The sequence below is a fragment of the Callospermophilus lateralis genome, chromosome 8 (assembly GCF_048772815.1).
Source record: "Callospermophilus lateralis isolate mCalLat2 chromosome 8, mCalLat2.hap1, whole genome shotgun sequence".
Lineage (NCBI taxonomy): Eukaryota > Metazoa > Chordata > Mammalia > Rodentia > Sciuridae > Callospermophilus > Callospermophilus lateralis.
In genome coordinates this window covers 12,553,160-12,574,684 of record NC_135312.1, presented here as the reverse complement: position 1 = coordinate 12,574,684, position 21,525 = coordinate 12,553,160, and the positions used below count along the sequence as shown (strand labels likewise).

Here is a 21,525-nt window from a genome sequence, read left to right as displayed (position 1 = left end):
AACTTTTAGTTTTTTACAAAATAAACCATCCCAAAAGTTTCTAGTAATTTGTTATTTTTACCAGCAGAAAATGAAATTTTCACCTTTTGGGAGCCAATTATAGTAACAAAACAGATATGCTAGATATAATTCCATCTGTTTGAGGTGGTGTCATCTGATTCCACCAGTCTCTCAAGAGCAGCCCTAGAGGTGATGGTAATGGCCTATAGGTAACAATGGCTATTGAGAGACTCGGACTGATTCAGGTTTGATGCTAAATCTTTTCAGGCTGTATTATGACCAGAGGCTGAAGAGTTCCATGTTCCTGGGGCTCTGGTGGAATGCAAACTGTTTTCTTAACTGGGGGTAGAAAAGAACAGATTCAACCCATCAGTTGCTGCAGACCACAGACCTGGGCCCTTAACTGCTCCAGCATTATTGCCACAGTCAATGTGGTTCAGATTCTTGGTCAACAGTCACTCTCCAGGATCCTTGTGGACTCTGTAAAGGTGAGGCAGGGTGAGGCTGCCGCAGTCTGGCTGGGCAAAATAACGGGAGGTGGGGAGCAGTGACAAGCGAAGGTTGATACATCAGGAGCCGCTTTATTGCAGGACAGCAGAAGTATATATACTTAACTAATTACACACAGCTTACCTTAATTAACATAAACTAGATACAGCAGTCAACCAATAAGGAATCCTCATCATCTTAATGATTACACACAGCTTAACTTAACTGACATAATCTAGACACAGCAGTCAGTCATTAAGGAATCTCTATCATCTTAATGGCTCGCCGGCGTTGGCTCAGAAACCACTCCTCCTAGTATACTGCCAGGCGCCATCTTAACTTGGTTGTGGCCCTCATCAGCTGGCAAATTAAACAGCTGTGACAGGGACTGCCTTCAGTATCTTATAGATTTCTAAGGGTGGCAATTACCTCCACCATTACCCATAACTCTACCCCAGGATCCAATATTGCTTTTGTTTTTAGTAGTACTGGGGACTGAACCCAGGGCCTCACACATGCTGGGCTGGTGCTCTACCAACAAGCCTCACCCCCAGTCTCCTGTGACACTGTTTTGATCTACTGTCTTCCACTAGCTCTCAGCTGTCTGCCTTGTAGGTGACTGATCTAGGACCTAGAACATGCAGGCACTGCAGCAACTGGGACAGGAGGGGAAAGCCCTGAAGAGGCGGGAAGGGTTGTCTATGGGGTGGAAAGACAAAGGAAGTCCTGGAGCATGAACTCTGGTTTCTCCCTGAAGGACACAGCAGCGCAAAGAATTCCTATGTTCAGCAGTCAGCAAAGCGTCATTAAAAAAAGATGTTAACAAATTGACAATATTGGAAAATCATTATTTATTTGACGGATAACTTCTGAATTAATATAAAGAAATGACAGTAACTTGTATTTACATTCATTCAAAACATTTTCATTAAGCACCAAGTAGAATAGTTTCTGATCTTTTCACCAAAAACACTTTTATCATTGAAAGACTGCCTCAAACTTAGTTTATTTTGTGGGGGATGTTGGGGGGGGATACCAAGGATTGAACTCAGGGGCATTCAAGCCACATCCCCAGCCCTATTTTTGTATTTTGTTTAGAGACAGGATCTCACTGAATTGCTTAGCACCTGGCTTTTGTTGAGGCTGGCTTTGAACTTGCAATCCTCCTGCCTCAGCCTCCTGAGCCACTGGGATTACAGGTATGTGCCATCACACTGGGGATTTATTTAGGTTTTTAATCAAGAAACCTAAAGCTGCCAATCAGAGCTTCTATCTGGCATGAGATGACCAGGTTAAAACCCTAAGAATAAAACATAACTTTTAAGTTTTGACTTATACACACCAACCAAGGGGAGATACGCTGGCCTCAGGCTAGTCATCACAGGTCATAGGTCCACAAGCCAAGTATCATCCTCACAGGTCACAAACAAAATGAGTAATATGTATACATAAAGTGAGTACAAAATACATGTTCCTGTATATTCCAGGGGAGTAATACCCATTTCCCATGAGCCTACAATGCAGCAAGGGGCACAAAAAAAGATACCATTCACTAACCCACAAGACAGTGGAAGGAATAAAAGCCCTGTTCCCTGGAATGGAGTGGAGGCTTTGTGGACCAGATGGCATCCAGGCCACACCAGGAACATAAGTGGATATCGAGGCGCATGGGGAGGGATCTTCAGGGTTGGAAAGGACAAAATGAACCAAGACACAGCCACAGACCTACTGACTATTCAGAAAACAGAGGAGTGTTTGTATTGGCTGAGAGATATAATCTAAGAGTTGCGTAAAACAGAGAATAGAAAACCTCTTCTGACAAGAGGGCAAAATACCTTCCCCACAGAGGATCCACATGCTCTCTGTGGAGGTGAAGGAGCTGGGGATCACTCTGCAGGTCACCTCCACCCCAAAGCCCTAGGCTCTTGGAATCAAATCCACTGAACAAAACCTTCCTTCATGTAAACTGCCTTTTCTCCAAAAAGTAAAATAAAAACACAAGCAAACAAAACAAAACTCAAAAGAAAAAGAATCAGACCAAGCTTTGACCCCTTGTCCATCACTTGTGTCCAGCTGTCATGCTAGGGAGACTGAGTCTGCTGTTACTCACACTGGTTCATTACTACGAGGCCTCCAGCATGTCGTGCTCCCAACACAGCTCCCTCAACACAGCAAACACCACACAACACATACACTCACCCAAACAAAAGGCAGCATCAACTTAAGGATCTCTGCTAATCTAGCATACTTGAACCCTTTTTTCTGACATATTTACAAAATATCTGCACTCTGTACTGCTATGGAAGCATTACAAATGTAGCATTAGATTCCTCTTCTTGAGGTAGTTCAAAGTCTTGAGATAGCAAATTTACGTATTTTTCTCTACTACCATGGATATGTAGTAATCATAAAAAACCAAAAACCAAATTCCTTCTCCCAGAATTCTAGGAGTACTTTAATTTTCCCCCTCAGATCATAACAAACTAACAACGGGGGGGGGGGGGGGGGGACTATATATAATCTACCTAAAATTTTAAAAACAAGCAAAAAGCCAAGAAAATAAAATCTGTGGAAAACTAATAGTCTAAACTTTGCTACAGACAAAACAAACAAAACAAAACCTCACTTTGTCTACCAAGCACTTTATAAAGTACTAAGTAATTAACAGCTCATAAAAATTGGGGAAATTTTTAGGTGGAGATAAAATTAACACCAACTCATTCTCTAGCAAATAGCTGTTCTAAAATGCCACGTCCACACAGAGAGGTCTGGAGGAACTGTCTGCAGGAGGCTATCTTGTAGGCCAGACCTCTCTCAGGTCTGCTTCATAGGCGCAGGGATGTTGGCAGATGCCTGCTCCAGGTAGGCCAAGGAGCCCTGAGGGACCTCAGCCGGCTTTTTGTGCTGCACATTGATGTCCTCCAGCACCTGCTGCCAATGCCTCAGCTTTGTCAAGTGCTTCTGCACCAGCGCATCTTTCCGCTGCAACTCATTCCTTAGTTCTGAGACGTCCTACAGATGAAAGGGATGGAGTAAGTCAGAGGAAATGCAGGGAAAATAATAAAGTTCCTGATTAGTGAGGAGCACCAGGAAACAAATTCAAAACCATTAAACCATATCAGCCCATTCCTCTACTTGGCTCCACAGTTTGACTAATTTAAAGCAACTCTTTCAGTGAAGCTGACCACCTAATAATCAGAGCTTTTATTTTTAATCATCTTGTTAAATCAACAAAAGTCATAAAATTTAAAAAGCAACCCAGAGCTACTGTAAAAAAAAAAAAAAAAAAAAGAATACTTTCTCATCCTGTTCCCCAGTAATCTAGCAGCCATGTCCAAGACTACAGCTAAGATTAGAAAATATTAAGAATGACAAACACATCAGCAATTGCTTGTAGGAATCCCCATCAAACCAGGTGCTGTGGTGCACATCTATAAACCCAGCTACCAGGGAGGCTGAGACAGGAAGATCACAAGTTAGAGGTCTACTGAGCAACTTAGCAAGACCCTATCTCAATCTTAAAATAAAAAAAAAAAAAGGTGGGAGCAAGGAGGCAGGGATATAGCTCAGTAATCCCCAGTACCACACACAAAAAAAATCCATACCACTGTCTGTAATTTCAGATTACAAAATGTTAAAATTGCAGATTAAGAGATTTTTACAAACACCAGCATTATATCTTTTATTAAGGCCCAGACTTAACCACACCTGCATTGTTATTCAAGTATTTTTATCAGGAAATAAGTTAGCACAATAGACTAATAAGAACGTCATTATCTTATAATTCTCCTTCTCAACAGCCAGTATCGTAACAAAAAAAGAACCTTTCTGATTAACTGGTCAGCTTCTGGGAGATACTTTTTTAAAACTATCAAAACCTGATAACTTCATTTTAGTGTTTCTCATCGGGAGCACCAAAGGCTGAGTTAGGGTGGGAGGATTCCACAATCCTCCACATAGAGGAGACAGGTCCTGGTTGGATCATTCATTGTCATTAAAGCTTCCTAGTCCTTGTGGCAACCCCAACATATTTCCAAATGCCCCAGTCTAGAATCACTAAGACCCACCAAAATCCTAAGTTTTAAAGAACTCTGCAGACCATTTACTTTTTGGTTCTTTGAACAAATTTAAACAGATCCCTTTCTATGTGTGAGGCACAGGGCAAGGCAAATGTTCACAGTGCCTGTCCAAAATGGGTCTCTACCTATATTAATGGCTTTTCACAAGGCAGAACTTTCTCTTTAAGAAAACATTTACTGGGGCTGGGGATGTGACTCAAGCGGTAGCGCGCTCGCCTGGCATGCATGCGGCCCAGGTTCGATCCTCAGCACCACATACAAACAAAGATGTTGTGTCCGCCAAATACTAAAAAAGAAATATTAAAATTCTCAAAAAAAAAAAAAAAAGAAAGAAAAAGAAAACACTTACTAAAAAAACAAAAAAAAAAAAAAAAAAAAAAAGAAAAAGAAAGAAAGAAAAATTTACTGTGAAAGCCAGTGTGTGAAAGAAGTAGGCAGAGCTACTCTAAAGATCTGCTCTCCACTCCTACTCCTGGTGGCCCTTTCTGTCCAGGATGTCATAAATGGTACAACCAGTACCATTTCATATTGATCTATAAAATACAATTCACAGGTGTGTTTCACATTAAAGCATAGATGGACTCATAAGACCAAGTGTTCTTCCTAAAAGTTGAGGAAAAATCGAATTTGTACCTCTTTGATAACTTGCTCAGGTTTCTGAACAGACAACTGCAATCTTTTTTGTAGAAAAAAGCATTCTGTCTGTCTTGCAATATCCAGAAACTTCTGGATACACTGATCAACACCTTAAAAAAAAAAAGAAAAAGAAAAACATTTAAACATATATATCTTCCACATAAATGAATAGTCAGATACATTAAAAAAGCCCCTTCTTATAGATGTAATCTGGGATTTTAATCTTAGCTGTAGCAATATTAACTTAAAATTTCCCAGGTGTTAAGCAATATTGAATAGCAGATAATTTGTAAGGTGGGTGAGGCAGTGTGTGCCTGTAATCCCAGCAGGGAGGCTGAGACAGGAGGAGGACATGAATTTCAAGGCCAGTCTAGGCAACCCAGTGAGACGCTGTCTCAAAATTAAAAATAAAAAGGGCTGGGGATGTAGTTCAGTTAGAGCACCAATATTAGGGAAAAAAATTTTTTTTAAATATAATTTGTGCTTTCATCAGGAGAAAAAGAAACATTACACAATATGAATGCCATGAGGACTTCTAATTAAGAATATGGAGATTCAGGGATCATCATGATTTCTAGTTAAAACAGAAATTTAAAATATGGTACAAAAAACTCAGAACGGACTCTTCTGGAGACACAACACTGGGGTGAAGGACAAACACAAAAAGATTTTTTTTCTATATCACCTGTTCAAAAGATAATATCAATCTAGTTAGAAGTGGTGGCACATTTCCAGCAACTAGGGAAACTGAGTCAGAAGGACTGCAAGTTTGGGGCCAGTCTTGTCAACTAAGCAAGACCCTATTTCAAAATAAAAAAGACTGGGTAAGTAGTTCAGTGGTAGGGCCCTACTGGGTTCAATCCCGAATACCAAATACCAGGGAGGGAAAAAATAAAAGATAATCACAACTTGTGGACTTTTAAAAAAAGCAATTCACAATATTCTTTTCCTGGTACCAATATGAAAAGATCATTAAAAATGGTTCATTCTTGGGCTGGGGATGTGGTTCAAGCGGTAGAGCGCTTGCATGACATGCGCGGGGCGCTGGGTTCGATCCTCAATACCACATAAAAATAAAAAATAAAGATATTGTGTCTACTTAAAACTAAAAAAAATATATATATTTAAAAAATGGTTCATTCTTTTTTTTTTTTTTAATATTTATTTATTTATTTATTTATTGTTAGTTCTCCGTAGACACATCTTTGTTGGTATGTGGTGCTGAGGATCGAACCCGGGCCCCACGCATGCCAGGCTAGCGCGCTACCGCTTGAGCCACATCCGCAGCCCCAAATGGTTCATTCTTAATGACACACATCTCAGTTAATAAAACAAACAAACAAAAAAACCTCAGCAGTTTATAAGGACTATCTGTATATATCTTATTCCCCAGAATAGTTCTCTTAGGATATACACAGGACTGAAACAGACGAAGTGTAAAATCAGCAATAAGGAATCTTGCTGAAGGCAGGAACACTGTCTACAAAGAGGGAATTCTTACCAGTTCGAATTTCTTCCTGATCGGTGCCATTGACATAATCCTGACTCACGAGAGAAGCAAAGCAAGCCTGGGATCAAAACATCAGAAAAGAAAAAGATGGCATCTGCACACCAAAAAATCTTACTTCTGAGTAAGACCTAACTTCTTCTGTGGTCATTCAACGAGTTGGTGCACATGCGACGACAACATATGCCAATGAAAATACTCGGTAAACTGAGTCCCAACTAGCTGGCATCACCATTTGGTCTCTTTCCTTCCACCCGCACTCTGAGCTTCAGTTTCTCCACCAGTAAAACAAGGCAATGGAACTCCATGGTCTCCCAGGTTCCCTCCCACATTCACAGGGCAGGATCTCAATAAACCCCTTGCACCCTGGGGAAAGCCACAGATCTCATGGGGCGGCACCCAAATAGAAAAGGGAGGCCGGCAAGCAGATGCCTCTGGGAGGGTTAGGTCACAAGGAAAAAGGAAAAGTTCCAAAGAAATCGTGACCTTAAAACTGAGTCTTGAAAGAAAACGGAGGCAGTGTCAGAGGGGAGCTCCTGGAAAGTTGGCGCTCGGAAGGGAAGCGACTAGGGCACAGAGATGGGGACAGCCCGCGGGAGCCTGGAAGGGTCCGCGCTTGGTCCCTGGCAAAATTTTAAGGCGACGTGCCTCCGCCAGCCAAGCAGAGTACCGGCCACCCTCACAGCGTGGGCTCAGCAGGTGACTCACGATCTACGAGCCTAACTTCCCATTTGTAACTGGGTGTTGGACGGAGGAATGAAATATCGGCCGACGCGCAGCTCGCATTTTGAGGGACGAAGGGAGGGCTGGGGACGAAGACTCCAAGTCTCGGTTTACCTCGAACGACGACTCCAGCTCGTCCACCAAGGTGCTGCTAGAAGTCCTCGGCGCGCCAGGCGCTGCCTGAAGAAGGGAAGCCTGGCCCGGGAGTCCCGGCGGGGGTTGTGGAGGGCCCGGCGGCTGCCCGGAGAACATCCCACCCAGCGGAGCCGCCATGTCTGGGGTGGCGGGTCGCCGCCCACTGCGCCTGCGCGGAGCGGCTCCGGCCACTGGTCGTGCGTGGCCACGTGACAGGGCGGCCGCTGGGGCGTGTGGGTTGGGCGCGGGGAAACTGGATGCTGCGTTCTCCAGTTTGGGGCTCTTTCCCGCTGCCGCGGGTGACCCCTTACTTTTCCTTGTCTTTGTTAAGTTTGTTGCAGAAAGCTCTGTCCTTGTCCCTGAGAGCAAGCCAATAAGGGGGACATGGTTTTGACAAAAAGGCTTATTACTCTGCTAGCAAAGGAGAAACATAGGGGACTCTTGTCCCAAAGGCTGGGATTCTGCCCATCAGTAGGAACAGGGGACTTTTAAAGAGGTGATTCAGAGAAAATTAGATTAAGAAGAAGATCAGCGAGGAGAAGATCAGGGAGGAGAAGTCCAGGGGAAAAGTGGGGAATGTTAGGGAAAAGAAGATCAGGGAGCAGAAGAAGGTTGGGAAAAAAAAAAAAAAAAAAAGCAAGGGATTCAGAAGCCACAGGGGAAATAGTCAAAGCATCAAGTGAACCCGTTACAAGGCGATAATGGATGGCTAACCCCGGTGGAGCAGCCCGCGGGAGAGGTCGAGTTCCCCGTGGAACCCTGCGACCTGAGCGGAAGGACTTGGGCCGAGTCACGTCCTCCCTCCCAGCTCAGTTTGCCCCTAGGTAGAATGAGTCACCCCTGCACTCCCCAGCAGTTACTGAGAGTTCACTGTCTCCAATGCTCATCCAGTCGTGGGTTATACCGGGAATGAGTCAGGTAAGAGAAGCCACTGCCATTGTGGAGGCTACCTGTGTGCCTGGCATTGTTTTGGGATATATATAGTAGCTTCGAAGAGGGAGTCACTGTGATAATCTCAACAATTGCTTTTTGACTCGTTTGTTGTTTATTTTAAAAGCCTTCATTTTGGTTACCATCGAACATACAGAACTCTCCGTGTCTCAGGCACTACTTTATGGTCTAGGGGTTACAGCAATTACCCCAAATTTCTGGAGAAAGAGAAACACGTAAATATACATATATATCAATATAAAGGTAAATATTAGGGAAAAAATTAAGCCGTGTGAGGGGATAACTGGTAATGGAGTGGTGTTCTTTGAGATGAGTGATGGGGAAGACCTGAATTGGAATGATTGAAGAGTTAGGAGAGCTTTCTGGACAGAAGGATCCTGCCTGACTGGCATATTTAAGGAAACACAGGAAGCCCAACAGGGCCAGGGTAGAAAAGGTCAGAGAAAAGTCCTTTGCCTGTTAGGCTTTAATCAAAGTCAGCCTCCCAGTTTAAATTAGACCCAGAACTCCCAGACTCTTCTGTTTAAATTTCTTTACATCATTTAAACATAATCTGAAATTAACTTGTTCATATAATTTTTTATTGACTAAATTGCAGACTTTTCTCCTCCTTTCCCCCTCTTCTCCTGGCATCAGAGCCAGCTGGTCTTATTTATCCTGTCCCCAATATTCAACTGTTTCCAACTGTGCTTGGCAAAGATAGAGGTGATAAGTATTTGCTGATAGAAAGAATCAAAAGAAAAGACTAGGAGGATCTAGTCTGAAAATCTTACTTTATTCTCAGGACACCTTTACATGTCTAAAAATTATTGAGGATCCCAAGTGTTTATTTTTTGTGTATTGTCTGCTAATATTTGTCTATTAAAATTGAGAATTTTAAAAAATACCAATTCACTAAAAATAATAAACCCATTACATATTAACATGAAGTTTTTGTTAAAACTATAACTTCTGCAAAATAAAAAAAAATGGTAAGAAGTTTGTCATTATTTTGCTTTTTAGCAAATTCCTTTAATATCCAGTTTACCTAAGGGCCATATAAGTTGCCTGAGAACAACATCAATGGTAGTTGTCTGGGATTCACACCAGAGGTTTCTGGAGACCAGTGAGGCAGTGATTTAGAAGAGTAGAAAGAAAGTGCTATCTTGTATTGGGGCACTTAGATAGGTGGTAAGATATATAATCAGCTAAACTCCATGAGATATTCAGGGGGTAGAAATCTAGTTGGGAATTGAATGCCTGATGTAATTTGAAGATAGGGTTTAAGCTCTTATTTCCCTAGGACCACAGTGAGGGGAGAAGCTCACAGCTCTTAAACAGCAGAGCTACCGCTGTAGAATATGGCCCATTACACAAGAAGAGCCCCAAAGAAATGGTCAGGCTAATTCCATCTGATTGATCTGCTACCAGGTGGTAAGAGAATGGTTCCAGAACTACTCTTCTCCCCAGCCTACGACCTTGAAGAGTATGAGGACATCTAGGAATTTACTCTGCTGTAATCTTAAAACCTTTAACTGCCAAGCACTCCCAAGATTCCATCAAGTTCATCTCTTACCACACTGTATCCTTTCTCATCTATTCATTCAACCAATATGGACACTTATCAGTGGTTTGAGTCAAGTAACATGAGCAGAGATTTAGCAATAAACTGGAGAGGTATGGTACCTACCCTCATCATACTTAACACACTCTCCCTTTATAGCAAGGGTTTACAGAGTGTCAGTGATGGATTCTTGTGCTCTGTGCTGTGTTGGGAGTATATAGATGCTCGACTTTGCAAATCTGGAGTCTAATCCACGATCAACTTTAGAGTTCATAAAATTGTCTCTTTACCTCCTTCCCCTTCTTCTGTTAGAATAGCAACACAGCCAGCTAATCTCTGTATACCCCCCCCTTCCATTGCAGTAGCTATGGCTTACTCTGATTGACATAATCAGAGTATATATGAGACTTCAGTGAAAACTCCTTCAGATCTGTAAACTGCAGTTGCATCCCTTTTGTCCTGCTTTCTTTCCTCAATTTAATGTTGCCTTCAACCACATCAGCTACCTGGGACTATGAGAAAGCCTTCTACCAAAGCCTTACTAGCCATTTCTGACTCACTCAGGGGTGTTTCTCGTTTCCTTCATAAGCCAATAGTTCCCACTCTCTGAGTCCATCTTTCCTGATGAAGTAGCTCCTGAACAAGGATACCCAAGGGAAATGAACCCCTGTTTACTCACTTCTCTGCCTGCTTTCAAGTCTAAAATATACCACAAATGTGTACACTCATTTCCATTCCCTCTTTATAAACCAGTTTAGGTACATAATATCGTCTTACCTGACAAACATTTTTAAAGTTAAAAATAACTGTCCTCAACAGTTTTTTCTGTCAAATAGTTTCCAAGTTTTTTTTTTTTTTCCTTAAAAAGGGATAATTCATTCATGGATAATTTGATCCATCTTACACAAAAGTAATGGGAAGACCTTTTGTTCTAAGTCTGCACAAATGGAATTCTATTGACTGGTGGTAGTCCCACGAGGTTAACAAATAGATACTCATTTATTGTCCCTTTCATCTGGTTTCTTGCTTTCAAATAAATTCCATATCTGTTCAAGTCACTGAACTGAAAGCAAGCATTACAATATACTAGTTAAGCATGCCAGCTCTGGAAGCCACCGAGTTTAACCCTTTGTTCCTTGACATCACTGACATTTTACCTGTCTCATGCCTCACCTTCCTCATCTAAAAGGGATAATAGCACCCACCTCACTGGGTTATTAAGAGGATTCAGTAACAATATATGAAAACCCTTAGAACAGTGCCTGGCATATTGGTGAAGTTGATACTTGGTTAATACTATTATGATTGATTCATTTTGGAAACCACAGGCCAGGCCTGTTTCACAAACTAATAAGCTCACTCACCGAGTGTCCCAAAGTGATTGATAGCATTGAATATTTCCATCACTATGCCCCAATTTAATTACTCAGTTTATGTTATTAGGCCAAAGAGACAAGTTCTGTTGTGGTAAAGTTACCGTAAGTAAATATCAGAGCCAAATCAGAACACCAAAACTTGGATTTATTGTTTCTCACAATTGCATAGTAACTTAATTTGCTGCATTTCTAGCATCACAAATCTGAAGTGCAATTTTTCTTCTCAATGAAAAACAAATACTTTAAAAAGTGATCAGGAAGTTTTAAAAAAAAACTGATCATGATGTGTAGAATATCTTAAAAATCTTGCCAAAAAGATATTAGCTTTACTTTTATAAATCTTTGCATAAAATGAAAAATCAAGGCATACAAATTTCATTTAGTTTTATAGTTTTAAATACCATCTTTTGTTGCCTTTAAAAGATTTTTATTCATCCAAAAGTATTTTCAAGCTCCACTGTCCAATTTCAGACAAATGAAGGCATTTCCGAGTGTCTGAGCTAAGCACTGTCTTGGCTGAAGCGCAGTAAGAACTCAATCAGAGTCCTTGTGGGCCTCCCGGTCATGCCTTTCCGCAGGTATGGGACCTCATCTTTGTTGGTCATCACACCTGCTATGTCCAAATGTGCCCACTTAGGATGAGTCACAAATTCCTTCAGGAACGCTGCAGCTGTACATGCCCCTGCAGACCTAAAAGAGAAAGCCTACGTCAAGGTGCATGAACGATTTCATCAATTCTTGCCAAATAGGTTCTATGACCAGAGAGCAAGAGTCAAAGTTACAGGACCAATTATGAAGTTAACCAGTAACTTCAGCAGTAAAGAAAAAATTTTGGATTCCTTTCTCCTATGTAACACCTTCCAATATTTTCCACATCTTTTCCTTATCATTTGTTTACATGTAAAATATAAGCAAATGTGAAAATGTGAGAAATACTAAGAACCTGTTGGAGAAATACCTTGAAAACTGTAGACATTAGAACTAAACTTACAAGCAAAGGAAATCAGAGATTAAAATTTTGTGTAAAGATGATAAAATTGAAAATAGTGATTCTTAGGCAACAAGGATGATTGTAAAAATGAACATCTAGCTTGTTTTCCATACCGATATTTTCCAATGTTGTTAACATCAGCAAGCTGACAATCTATAACTTGTCTTGTATAATGTTCAAAGAGAGGCATCCTCCAAACACGGTCCCCTGTTTCAATGCTGGCCTAAAAAGAAAGATGACACTCTTAAGTTAGGTTCTAGAAAATTCATGGTGTGCTTGAAGGAAGAAGCTTTTCTAACCTTTAATCTAAAGCATGAAACTATAAAACAGGTTTCAGAACAGTGGTCATTACTGATTATTTAAGAATTATAGCTGAGTGTGGTGGTACATGCCTATAATCCCAACTACTCAGGAGGCTGAAGCATGAGAAGATCAAAGTTTGCAGTTAGCCTTGGCAACTCAGGGAGACCCTGTCTCAAAAAAGAAGCAGGTGGTGATGTGTGGCGAGAATAGCTCAATGGTGTAGCGCCACTTGCCACTTAGGTTCAATCCCCAGTACTGCGGTGATTATATAGCAATGTTATGAAAAATCCCACAGATCTGCAAGGAATTTGCTAAAGTCTCAATTAATAATCTGGTATTCTGTGTTGGAAACAGGTTTCGTAGGTTTGAGTAGAATGAAAGAGTTTCTGTGAGGCTGGTCACCTCAGTGTACTGGGGAAATGCACACCTGGACCCACTTTAATGTCCCTGACACAGGGTGACTTCCCTCCTGCCCTCCAATCCTTTTTTCTGTCTATTTCTGTCTTCTTCCTTCTCTCTTTCCTTTCATCATTAATTGAATTTCTGCACACCACTAAGTGTACTGAAATATTAGAGCCATCAAAGAGCCCACAGGCTAGCAGGAGAAATGTACACATAAACATTGTTTAACTCACTACTGCAAGAAGTCAAAGACTCAAAAGTGGAAAGTCAAGAAGCAGCAATATAAGCTATGGAGTCAGATCAGCCTGTGTAGGACATGAGTATGTATCAGATGTATCAGCCAAAGGATGAAAATGGCTGACTCCAGGAAAATAGACTGTAAGTTGCTGACTATTTATTTATGACTATTTAAAAATCAAAGTTATGCACATATAACTTTGATTTTTAAAAAGTTCAATATTGGGCTGGGGATGTGGCTCAAGTGGTAGCGCGCTCGCCTGGCATGCGTGCGGCACGGGTTCGATCCTCAGCACCACATACAAACAAAGATGTTGTGCCCGCCAAAAACTAAAAAATAAATATTAAAAAATTCTCTCTCTCTCTCTCTTAAAAAAAAAAAAAGTCCAATCTTGTGATGCCATGATGAGAGGGAGGGACTGTGGATCATGGGAGGCCAGAGGAGAGGTTCTGGCCCAGCCTGGAAGGAGAAAACAGAGAGGAATTTTACAGAGGTTGAGAGGGCAGGCTTCACAAATGATGAGAAGACAGCTATGCAGGGGAAGCAGCGGAGGGTGAAAACTAAGTGTAGGACCTTAAATCAACTTAACAAATATGTTCAGAGACATTTTGTGTTTTTTCCCATAATTAAGTTCCCTTTAACTACTTGCTAAAAGGATGAATGAGCTGTCAGATGGACTTTGGAACACAGGAAGAGACAGAGCTATCAATGGAAAGATGCAAATGGGAGCCATTGAAACAGATGAGCTTCCCCATAAGCATAAGAACATGTGGCCAAGGACTGAACACCAGTCAGAAGTGGACAAAGAACAACAGCTACCAAGGGAGACTGAAGCACCAGGGTCAGAAGGAAACCAGAAGAGAAGATTATCACAGAAGCCAAGAGCTGGATGTCTCCAAGAGGTCACAGGGTCACATGCTACCTCGAGACAGGCTAGGTTAGATTAACAGGGTGCTAGCAGGTGGAAACTGATGGCGGTGACTGACTGTGTGTGTGCACACATGTGCATGTGTGCTGGTGGTGATGGGATGGGAGAAGACTGTGAGTCCACCTACACAACAGGCTGATCCACTCCACATGCATTCATCAGAAGGCCTTCCTTTCTTCACAAAGCTGCTCTCATACCCTTTTCTACCTCAAGGATTCTCAACCACAGCCATATTATTTGTATGTTATTTTTAATTCATTCTGAGGCCACTGAAGAAGGTGGTGGTATTATGCCCATCATTTAGGGACATCTGTAGAAAACGTGAAGCCACTCAATCAAGTTTGTTGCTCTGGTCCATTTTCAATTCAAAGGCAAACCCACAGCATAAAAATTACTTTTAGCACAGGATGTGAACAACTATATCATTCAAGGGTTACAATAATTGATTCATCATCCTTATAATTTAGGTCTATGAATATTATACCCACCTCAAATAGTTTGTTCCACAGCCAGGATGAGTTGGTAAAGACCCCAGTGGCACCTGACCCCAAGGCTATGTCCATGGCACCTGTGAGAAACAACTCTCAGGTCAATTCCATTCTCCTGTCCAGACCAAGTGGGCTCCTCTGCCACTCAGAACAAAACTGTGGACTAAAACCCTACTTAATGGCTCTCTCATTGTAAGAAAGGTAAGCTTAGGAAATCAGTTCCATATTTAATATATTTTTATGTCTCTCAAACCAGAATTCACCTATAATTATTAAGGAAAATGCAGAAAAGGAAAAGAAATACCATAAAATATCACCATGGATAATTGTTACCAATTTTGGTATTCCAGACTTTTTTTTAGTATTTAAGATCATACTATATGTGTACAAGAATGTGTTCATCCTTTTATACTTTAATATTTATTCCTCTTTTATAAAAAAATGTTTGAAAGTATCTTTAATGCTTTTGGAACAGTCCTTTGGATGGAGGTATCATAATTACATACTAAAGGCACAGACGCATCTCTTGACTTTTTAGTACTTTTAAACACATATTGGTAAATATCTGGCTCTGCTGCCTTTTGTAAAAAACAGAAACAGTTGTTGTTATTGTATCATTTATTTCATCTAATTTCCTTCTCCAACAAACTTGTGTCCTATTGGCTGACTTCTTTTTAAAAATTAATTTACATTCGTAAAAAAACAAGTTGAAAACAAGCTTTCTGTTTTCTAGGTACACAACCAGGGACAGCAGCTTAGTGCTGCCCTCTTGGATGCTTAGCTCCAGCAGTCCCATTTGTTATTTGCCTGGTCCCGTCTGTAACTTCTGGGCCAGGGAAGGTCTCTGATTCTGACCATAGACTCAGGGTCTAGCACACTGCTTGGCATAATGGAGCTCAGTAAGTAGCTATCAAAAGCAAAGAGCAACACTGTCTTTCAGAAATGGGACACCACATGGAAAGTCAAGGTACACAGCACTGAGCCTGTCACTGCCAACACTAGGGCCCTGGAACGTTAGAGGACATAAGCACTGGAGTTGGCAGAGGTTCCATAGTTTCACAAGGTGGCATCTGCTCTCTGCAATGTGAGGTTTGTCCAGGTGTCCCCTTAATCCCTACCTGTGGCTTTGCATCAAACTGCTCATCAGCATTTCCCCCAAGGAAAACTGAAACTTCAAAATACTAGTATGTATGCTGCTTGACAAATTTTATTTAACTATATAGTAAAACTTCCCATTTTCTTATGTTTCTTTGCAGTCAGGGTTAATAGTGGTTGCATGACATACACTGAGGGATCCCATATGCATGCATGTGGAAAAATACTGGTACATATCTCTGATTTAGAGAACCTAGTTAGACCCACATATCATTGTTGATCTGGTGGCCCTCAGCAGTTCTGCACAGTACCACAATGATTTAAACTGATTCCTTTCCAGGGAAAGCAGTAGTGCTTTTTAGTATGGGGTTGCTCTGTGTCACTGGGGTGTTGGATTGTACATTTTTTCCCATGAAGTTACGGTAAATGCCATTGGTTATTAGTTAATAGTAAAGAACCATAAATTACAAATCACTATTTGAAAGCGATGGCCCATATAAATTCCTGTGATTCTACATGACATTGGGGTAAATTCAATTGGTCTGTGTCATTTGCTCCTTCAAGCTTCATCACTACCTCCCAGTCGCTTCGTAAATCTCTCCTTCCATTACAGCTATTGCCATTATCATCTACCACCTGAACTACAGTAATCACTTTTTAAAAAACCAATAAATTTATTTTTGAAATTTTCAAATATATACAAAAACAAGGAAAATAATATAACTGACACCTAATTACCCATTACCCCACATCAACAATTATCAACTCCTGGCAAACTTGTTTCACCAGAACCCCACACCTAACATTATTTTGAAACCAACTGCAGATACTGTATCATTCATCCTTAGCACACACCTATATCCACATCCACAAAACTCAACAACCACAACCCAGCCCATAGGCCTCACTGGTTGGCACATTTCTCCTGGAGTCCTTCTACAGCCCATTCTTCACAGTGCATGCTGGGAAAACTTACAGGGTGCAGATCCAACCAAATCATCCCTGTACTTAGCCCTCCTTGGTAGCTTCCTGATGCACTGACTCCCCCTGTAATATGCTACCTACCGCAGCATCTGCCTCACAAGCCACACAGCATACTTCAACCTGAACACTTCTGCCCCCCAGCACCCCACAACATGGCCTCTGTGCACAATGCACTCTCTGTTCACCTCTTCTCCACTCAGACCCCAGGCTCAAGTCACCTTTCTTAGGATAAGAGGCCCTGCACATGCTGACCTGATCAAATCCCCAAACCATATAGGCTCCCTCAGGCTTCCTTTAATTCCACTTCCTTGTGCTTGTCGCCTGCCACTTTAAACCCTCAGTGTGAATGTCTAGTTACTGCACTGTTTCCACTAGACTACAGGCCTCACTTATGTTCTGCCCCAAAGCTGCATCCTCAGTCATCAACACAGTCCCAGCACATAAGAGGTGTTAATGCCTGCTGATTGTGTCAACACCGTTCATATGGCACTGTGACAAGTGGTGCTTACTCTATGTCTATGCTCCATCTCTATGACGGGATTGGGGGTTCACATTATAGTCTTCAATACCATACTTTTCAAGTTAATGGTATTTTACAAATGTAGTCACTTGTCTCCAAAACATTTCTATCAACTTCATAAAAGTTTTTCATCCGTTTTTAAATTTCTCAGAAAAGATGAACCTTAACCTCAAACAAAAATGTAGTACCTTCACTTAAATAGAAAATGATAAGACATAAATATTTAACATGATAATTGGGATCATAGCTTCCTTCCAACAAAAACAGAAGGGGTCTGACCTGTTAAGGTGGCTGCATTGATGATGAGTTTTGGATTAAAGGTGTGCGCGTAACAGAGCGCATCGGCCAGGATGAGCCTCCCCTCAGCATCGGTGTTATCAACCTGCCAAGAGGGAGATCAAAAAAGGAGTGAGACATCGATGTTTTGGGCAGCACAACTCACAATAGCCAAACTGTGGAACCTACCTAGATGCCCTTCAATAGATGAATGGATAAAGAAACTGTGGTACATATATACAATGGAGTATTACTCAGCAATAAAAGAGAATAAAATTATGGCATTTACAGGTAAATGGATGGAGTTAGAGGAAATCATGCTAAGTGAAGTAAGCCAATCCCCAAAAAATCAAAGGCCAAATGTTTTCTCTGATAAGTGGATGTTAATCCATAATGGGGAGGGACATGAGATAAGTGGAAGCACTTTGGATTGGGCAAAGGTAGGGAAGGGAGGGGCCATAGGGATAGGAAAGATGGTGGAATGAGACAGACATCATTACCCTAGGCACATGTAGATTGCATGAATGGTGGGACCCTACTTCGTGTACAACCAGAGAAGTGAAAATTTGTGCTCCATTTGTGTACAATGAGTCAAAGAGAATTCTGCTGTCATGTATAACCAATTGGAACAAATAAACTAAAAATTTTTTTAAAAAGGGGACTATAGGAGTAATGAATATAAAAACCAGGCAATTATACACCAGAATTGGATATAAAAGTGAGAAAAGGCTTGGATGACATGTCATCAAGATTCAAAAACAGGTTTGTGCTGGGCACCCTGGTACATGCATGCCTATAATCCCAGCTACTCAGAAGGTTGAGGGAGAGGGATTAAAAGTTGTAGGACTGCCTGGGAAACATACGAGACCCTATCTCAAAAATAAAAAATAAAAAGGCTGGGGATGAGGCTCAGTGGTATAGTACTTGCTTAGCATGTGTGAGGCTCTGGGTTTAATCCCCAGTACTGCAAAAGAAAAAAAAAAGTGTACTTATATAATAGTGAAAACACTATTTAAGAGTGTTGTTCCTGCCTTGATTATTCCTAATATTATTCAGTCTAATCTGGAAAGCAAATAAAATTCATTAACCCCTGTATCACAGCTAGTAACTTAGGGCTGATGACATGGGAAGCTGAAATAAGTATAAAAATGCCTTTCCATTTTACTAGCAACTGTTATAACTCATTTAATGAGGGGGAAAATAAAAAGATTTCTGAAAACAAATAGGCTAAGTACCTAAGAAAGATACAGCTAAGCAGCTCTGGATCTTCGGGCCGAGATTCTTTGGCAACCCTTCCTAACTGTACTGCCTTCTTTTTAGTAGAGGCCCCACCATCATGGGCAGTGAGTGCAAGCATGCAGGCCCACACCATGGGGACCTGCTGCTTGCTGCCAGGTCCCCACAGTGCAGAGCCCATGATGCAAGACAGTGTTTCCCACCTGAACCTTTAGAATTGGAAAATGTTTTCGTGGCACAGATATACCCAGAAAATAGCCCACATTTACTGCTTTGCCAAACTCTGCAAGCCTGGCTACAGATTCATGGTAATTTGCGTGTACAGCATACAGGAAGTGAGAGGAATAATCAAGGCAGGAAAAACACTCTTAAAAATTCTCATTGAGAAATACAATGACTCTGCATGAAAAACTACTCTGCACGGAAGATACCACCCTCCCCAGAGAGGTGGGGCCCTGCTTCCAGTCACACTACAGTTAGGTGGCCACAATGGGGTTCCCTAGAAACATGTTAGGGAATGGTGCACCCTCCAGTCACAAACCTGGATAGTCTTCCCGTTCTTGGCTCTAACAACATCTCCAGGCTTGTTGGCCTTGCCACTGGGCATATTTTCACAAAGAGGAGCCAAACCTATTGGAAAAAATATTTGAGAGAATATGGTTATACTGGGTCCAAACACACCACCCATGGGACAGGAGGCCACTGGTGAGCCACCAGAAGCATGCCCAACCAAATTTCCTATCACCAATGACACCAATGACATATGTTCATCAACAGCAGGAAGTACATGCCACCTTTATAGCATTCTTAGCACAGGCCTGACTTGATTTCAATGGAGAAAAAATAACTGCAAACTGTGGAAGATCATACCAACCAAGACTCTTCAACACTGCCAGTGCCATAAAAGAAAACAGGGCAGAAAAAGAATTCTTGACAGAGAAAACTAAAGAGACATGGCAACCCAATGCAATGTCGGGTTTTTTTTATTAGCTCCTAGATTAATAAAAACTAAATATAAGCAAAATATACTTTTTTTAGGTAATTGGGACATTTGAATTAGGTTATTATATTCTCTCTTGGAAAAGGTAAGAGTATTGTCATTACAGAATGTCCTTTTTCTTAGATATTGGGAGCTGCTCTGGAAATACACGCCCTTAAGTCCTGAGCAAGAGATATCGAACAATTATGGGGCCCCGCAATAACTTTACCACCACTGGGATAATGAGGTGTGGCTCCAGGAGTAGGCAGCACCTGGTGGGGTTGAGTTACATTCACCTGTTACTTGGTAATCCTACCCCTTTGCCCTTTTGGGGATGGAATATTCCATGGAACTTCCCCTTGTGTGCCTCCTATATAAGAAGAATTCCAATAGCTCTCTCTTTCGAGGGATCCCTAAGGTCACACAGCTGACCCGGATTTTGAAAAGGTACTTCTGTGTGTTTGCGTACTTTCTTTGCCGTTTTCTTAAGTTATTGGGAATAGCCAAATTTTGTGAACCCAGCATTAGGTCACCAACTCTGATAGACTGTAATAAATGGAGGCACAGCTTGGATTGTTTTAGGGTAGTTGATAAGATGTATAGGGTTAAAGGGTAGCCCTCTCTCGTAAGCAGGTTTTTTTATGACTGTGAAACTATTGTGGAATTTTTGTGTTTTGAAACGTTTTAGATAAGAATTTTTGGATTTATGTACTGGGAATTAATATTTAGAAAATGGAGGGAGAGAAAATAAAATTGTTTTCACTATGGGACATTAAAATTCTAGAAGTTTTCCACTTCTAAAAGAGCAAAAGTGTTTTTTGTTTTTTTTTAAATTTTTGTTTTATTATTACTTTCTGGAATTGTTTGGGCAATTTAAATTGAACTAGTGGATCTGCTGAGCCTCTCTCATTACATCCTTACCAAGGATCAAATCAGGTGAGCTATGGCCCAGCTGTTCAGCAGATACAGGGCTCTGGCTACTGTTCCCTGTGGAGCCACCAGCTAGTTCTGCCCCTTTGGGGGCCTGGTCTAGCCAAATGCAGGCTGCCCTGGGGCCCGCTGGCACCGGCATCTACCACTGGGACCCAGTTTGGGGGTTTAAAAATTTTTTATTTTTGGAGTGCTCGCACCTACAAGGAAGAGCTACAGGACGGGAACCACCCATAGCTCTCCGCCTCTCCGGAGAGCGCTAAAGCTGGCGCGATTCCCAGAGGCGGGATCCCAATTGCTGCCGCCTGGGAGTCCGCCTGGGACTCTGCAGCGGGATTGGCGGGATGCCCAGGCGGCTGCAAGGACATTTGCAATGACGAGGTACAAGCAGAGCAGCCCAGTGCAACACGGCCTGAAGGGACAAAATGCTGACCGTGCTGCAACAAGGGTTCAAGGAGATGAGGACACCACTACTGCTGCCCAACAAGCTGCCGGCTCTCCCAGGAATCCTGGGTTCTGTAGGAACATCCTCAGGAGCCCCCACGTGGCGCTGCCCTGGAGAGATTCCAAGCGGGAAAACACAAACAGATCGGTCAAAATCCAAACACCTGGGGAAATGCTGGGAGCAACACGTGGCTTCCCGGTGGAGTTGATGGCAGGGAAGGGACACATTACTGGTTTGTGACCCCACTTTAGAGATCCGACAGAGTGCAACC

General features: G+C 41.8%; 2 protein-coding genes across 2 annotated transcripts in view; both read right to left on the bottom strand.

Annotated features, from left to right (window-relative positions):
• Positions 1 to 1,316: 1,316 nt before the first annotated feature.
• Positions 1,317 to 7,723, bottom strand: Med28 (mediator complex subunit 28). Its single transcript, XM_076864217.1, has 4 exons — positions 7,549 to 7,723; positions 6,706 to 6,772; positions 5,202 to 5,314; positions 1,317 to 3,501 (listed from the first exon to the last, which is right to left on the bottom strand). The coding sequence occupies exons 1-4, from the start codon at positions 7,705 to 7,707 to the stop codon at positions 3,304 to 3,306; spliced, it is 537 nt and encodes a 178-aa protein (XP_076720332.1). The 5' UTR covers positions 7,708 to 7,723; the 3' UTR covers positions 1,317 to 3,303.
• A 3,840-nt stretch (positions 7,724 to 11,563) lies between these two features.
• The window catches only part of Lap3 (leucine aminopeptidase 3), a 30,902-nt gene continuing 20,940 nt past the window's right edge, over positions 11,564 to 21,525 (bottom strand). The window contains exons 9-13 of the mRNA XM_076864592.1: positions 19,442 to 19,530; positions 17,668 to 17,770; positions 14,790 to 14,869; positions 12,544 to 12,653; positions 11,564 to 12,129 (exon numbers count right to left, since the gene is read on the bottom strand). Of these exons, the coding sequence (XP_076720707.1) occupies positions 11,940 to 12,129; positions 12,544 to 12,653; positions 14,790 to 14,869; positions 17,668 to 17,770; positions 19,442 to 19,530 (572 nt within the window). The 3' untranslated portion in view covers positions 11,564 to 11,939. The remainder of the gene's footprint in view (positions 12,130 to 12,543; positions 12,654 to 14,789; positions 14,870 to 17,667; positions 17,771 to 19,441; positions 19,531 to 21,525) is intronic.

Bases quoted from the DNA above. Each gene is read 5' to 3' on its own strand.
- Med28 (XM_076864217.1), bottom strand. From the start codon at position 7,707: ATGGCGGCTCCGCTGGGTGGGATGTTCTCCGGGCAGCCGCCGGGCCCT. The intron at 6,773-7,548 runs GTAAACCGAGAC...TTTTGATCCCAG, and splicing joins AGCTGGAGTCGTCGTTCGAG to GCTTGCTTTGCTTCTCTCGT. The intron at 3,502-5,201 runs GTACAAATTCGA...TTTCATCTGTAG, and splicing joins CTGAGCAAGTTATCAAAGAG to GACGTCTCAGAACTAAGGAA.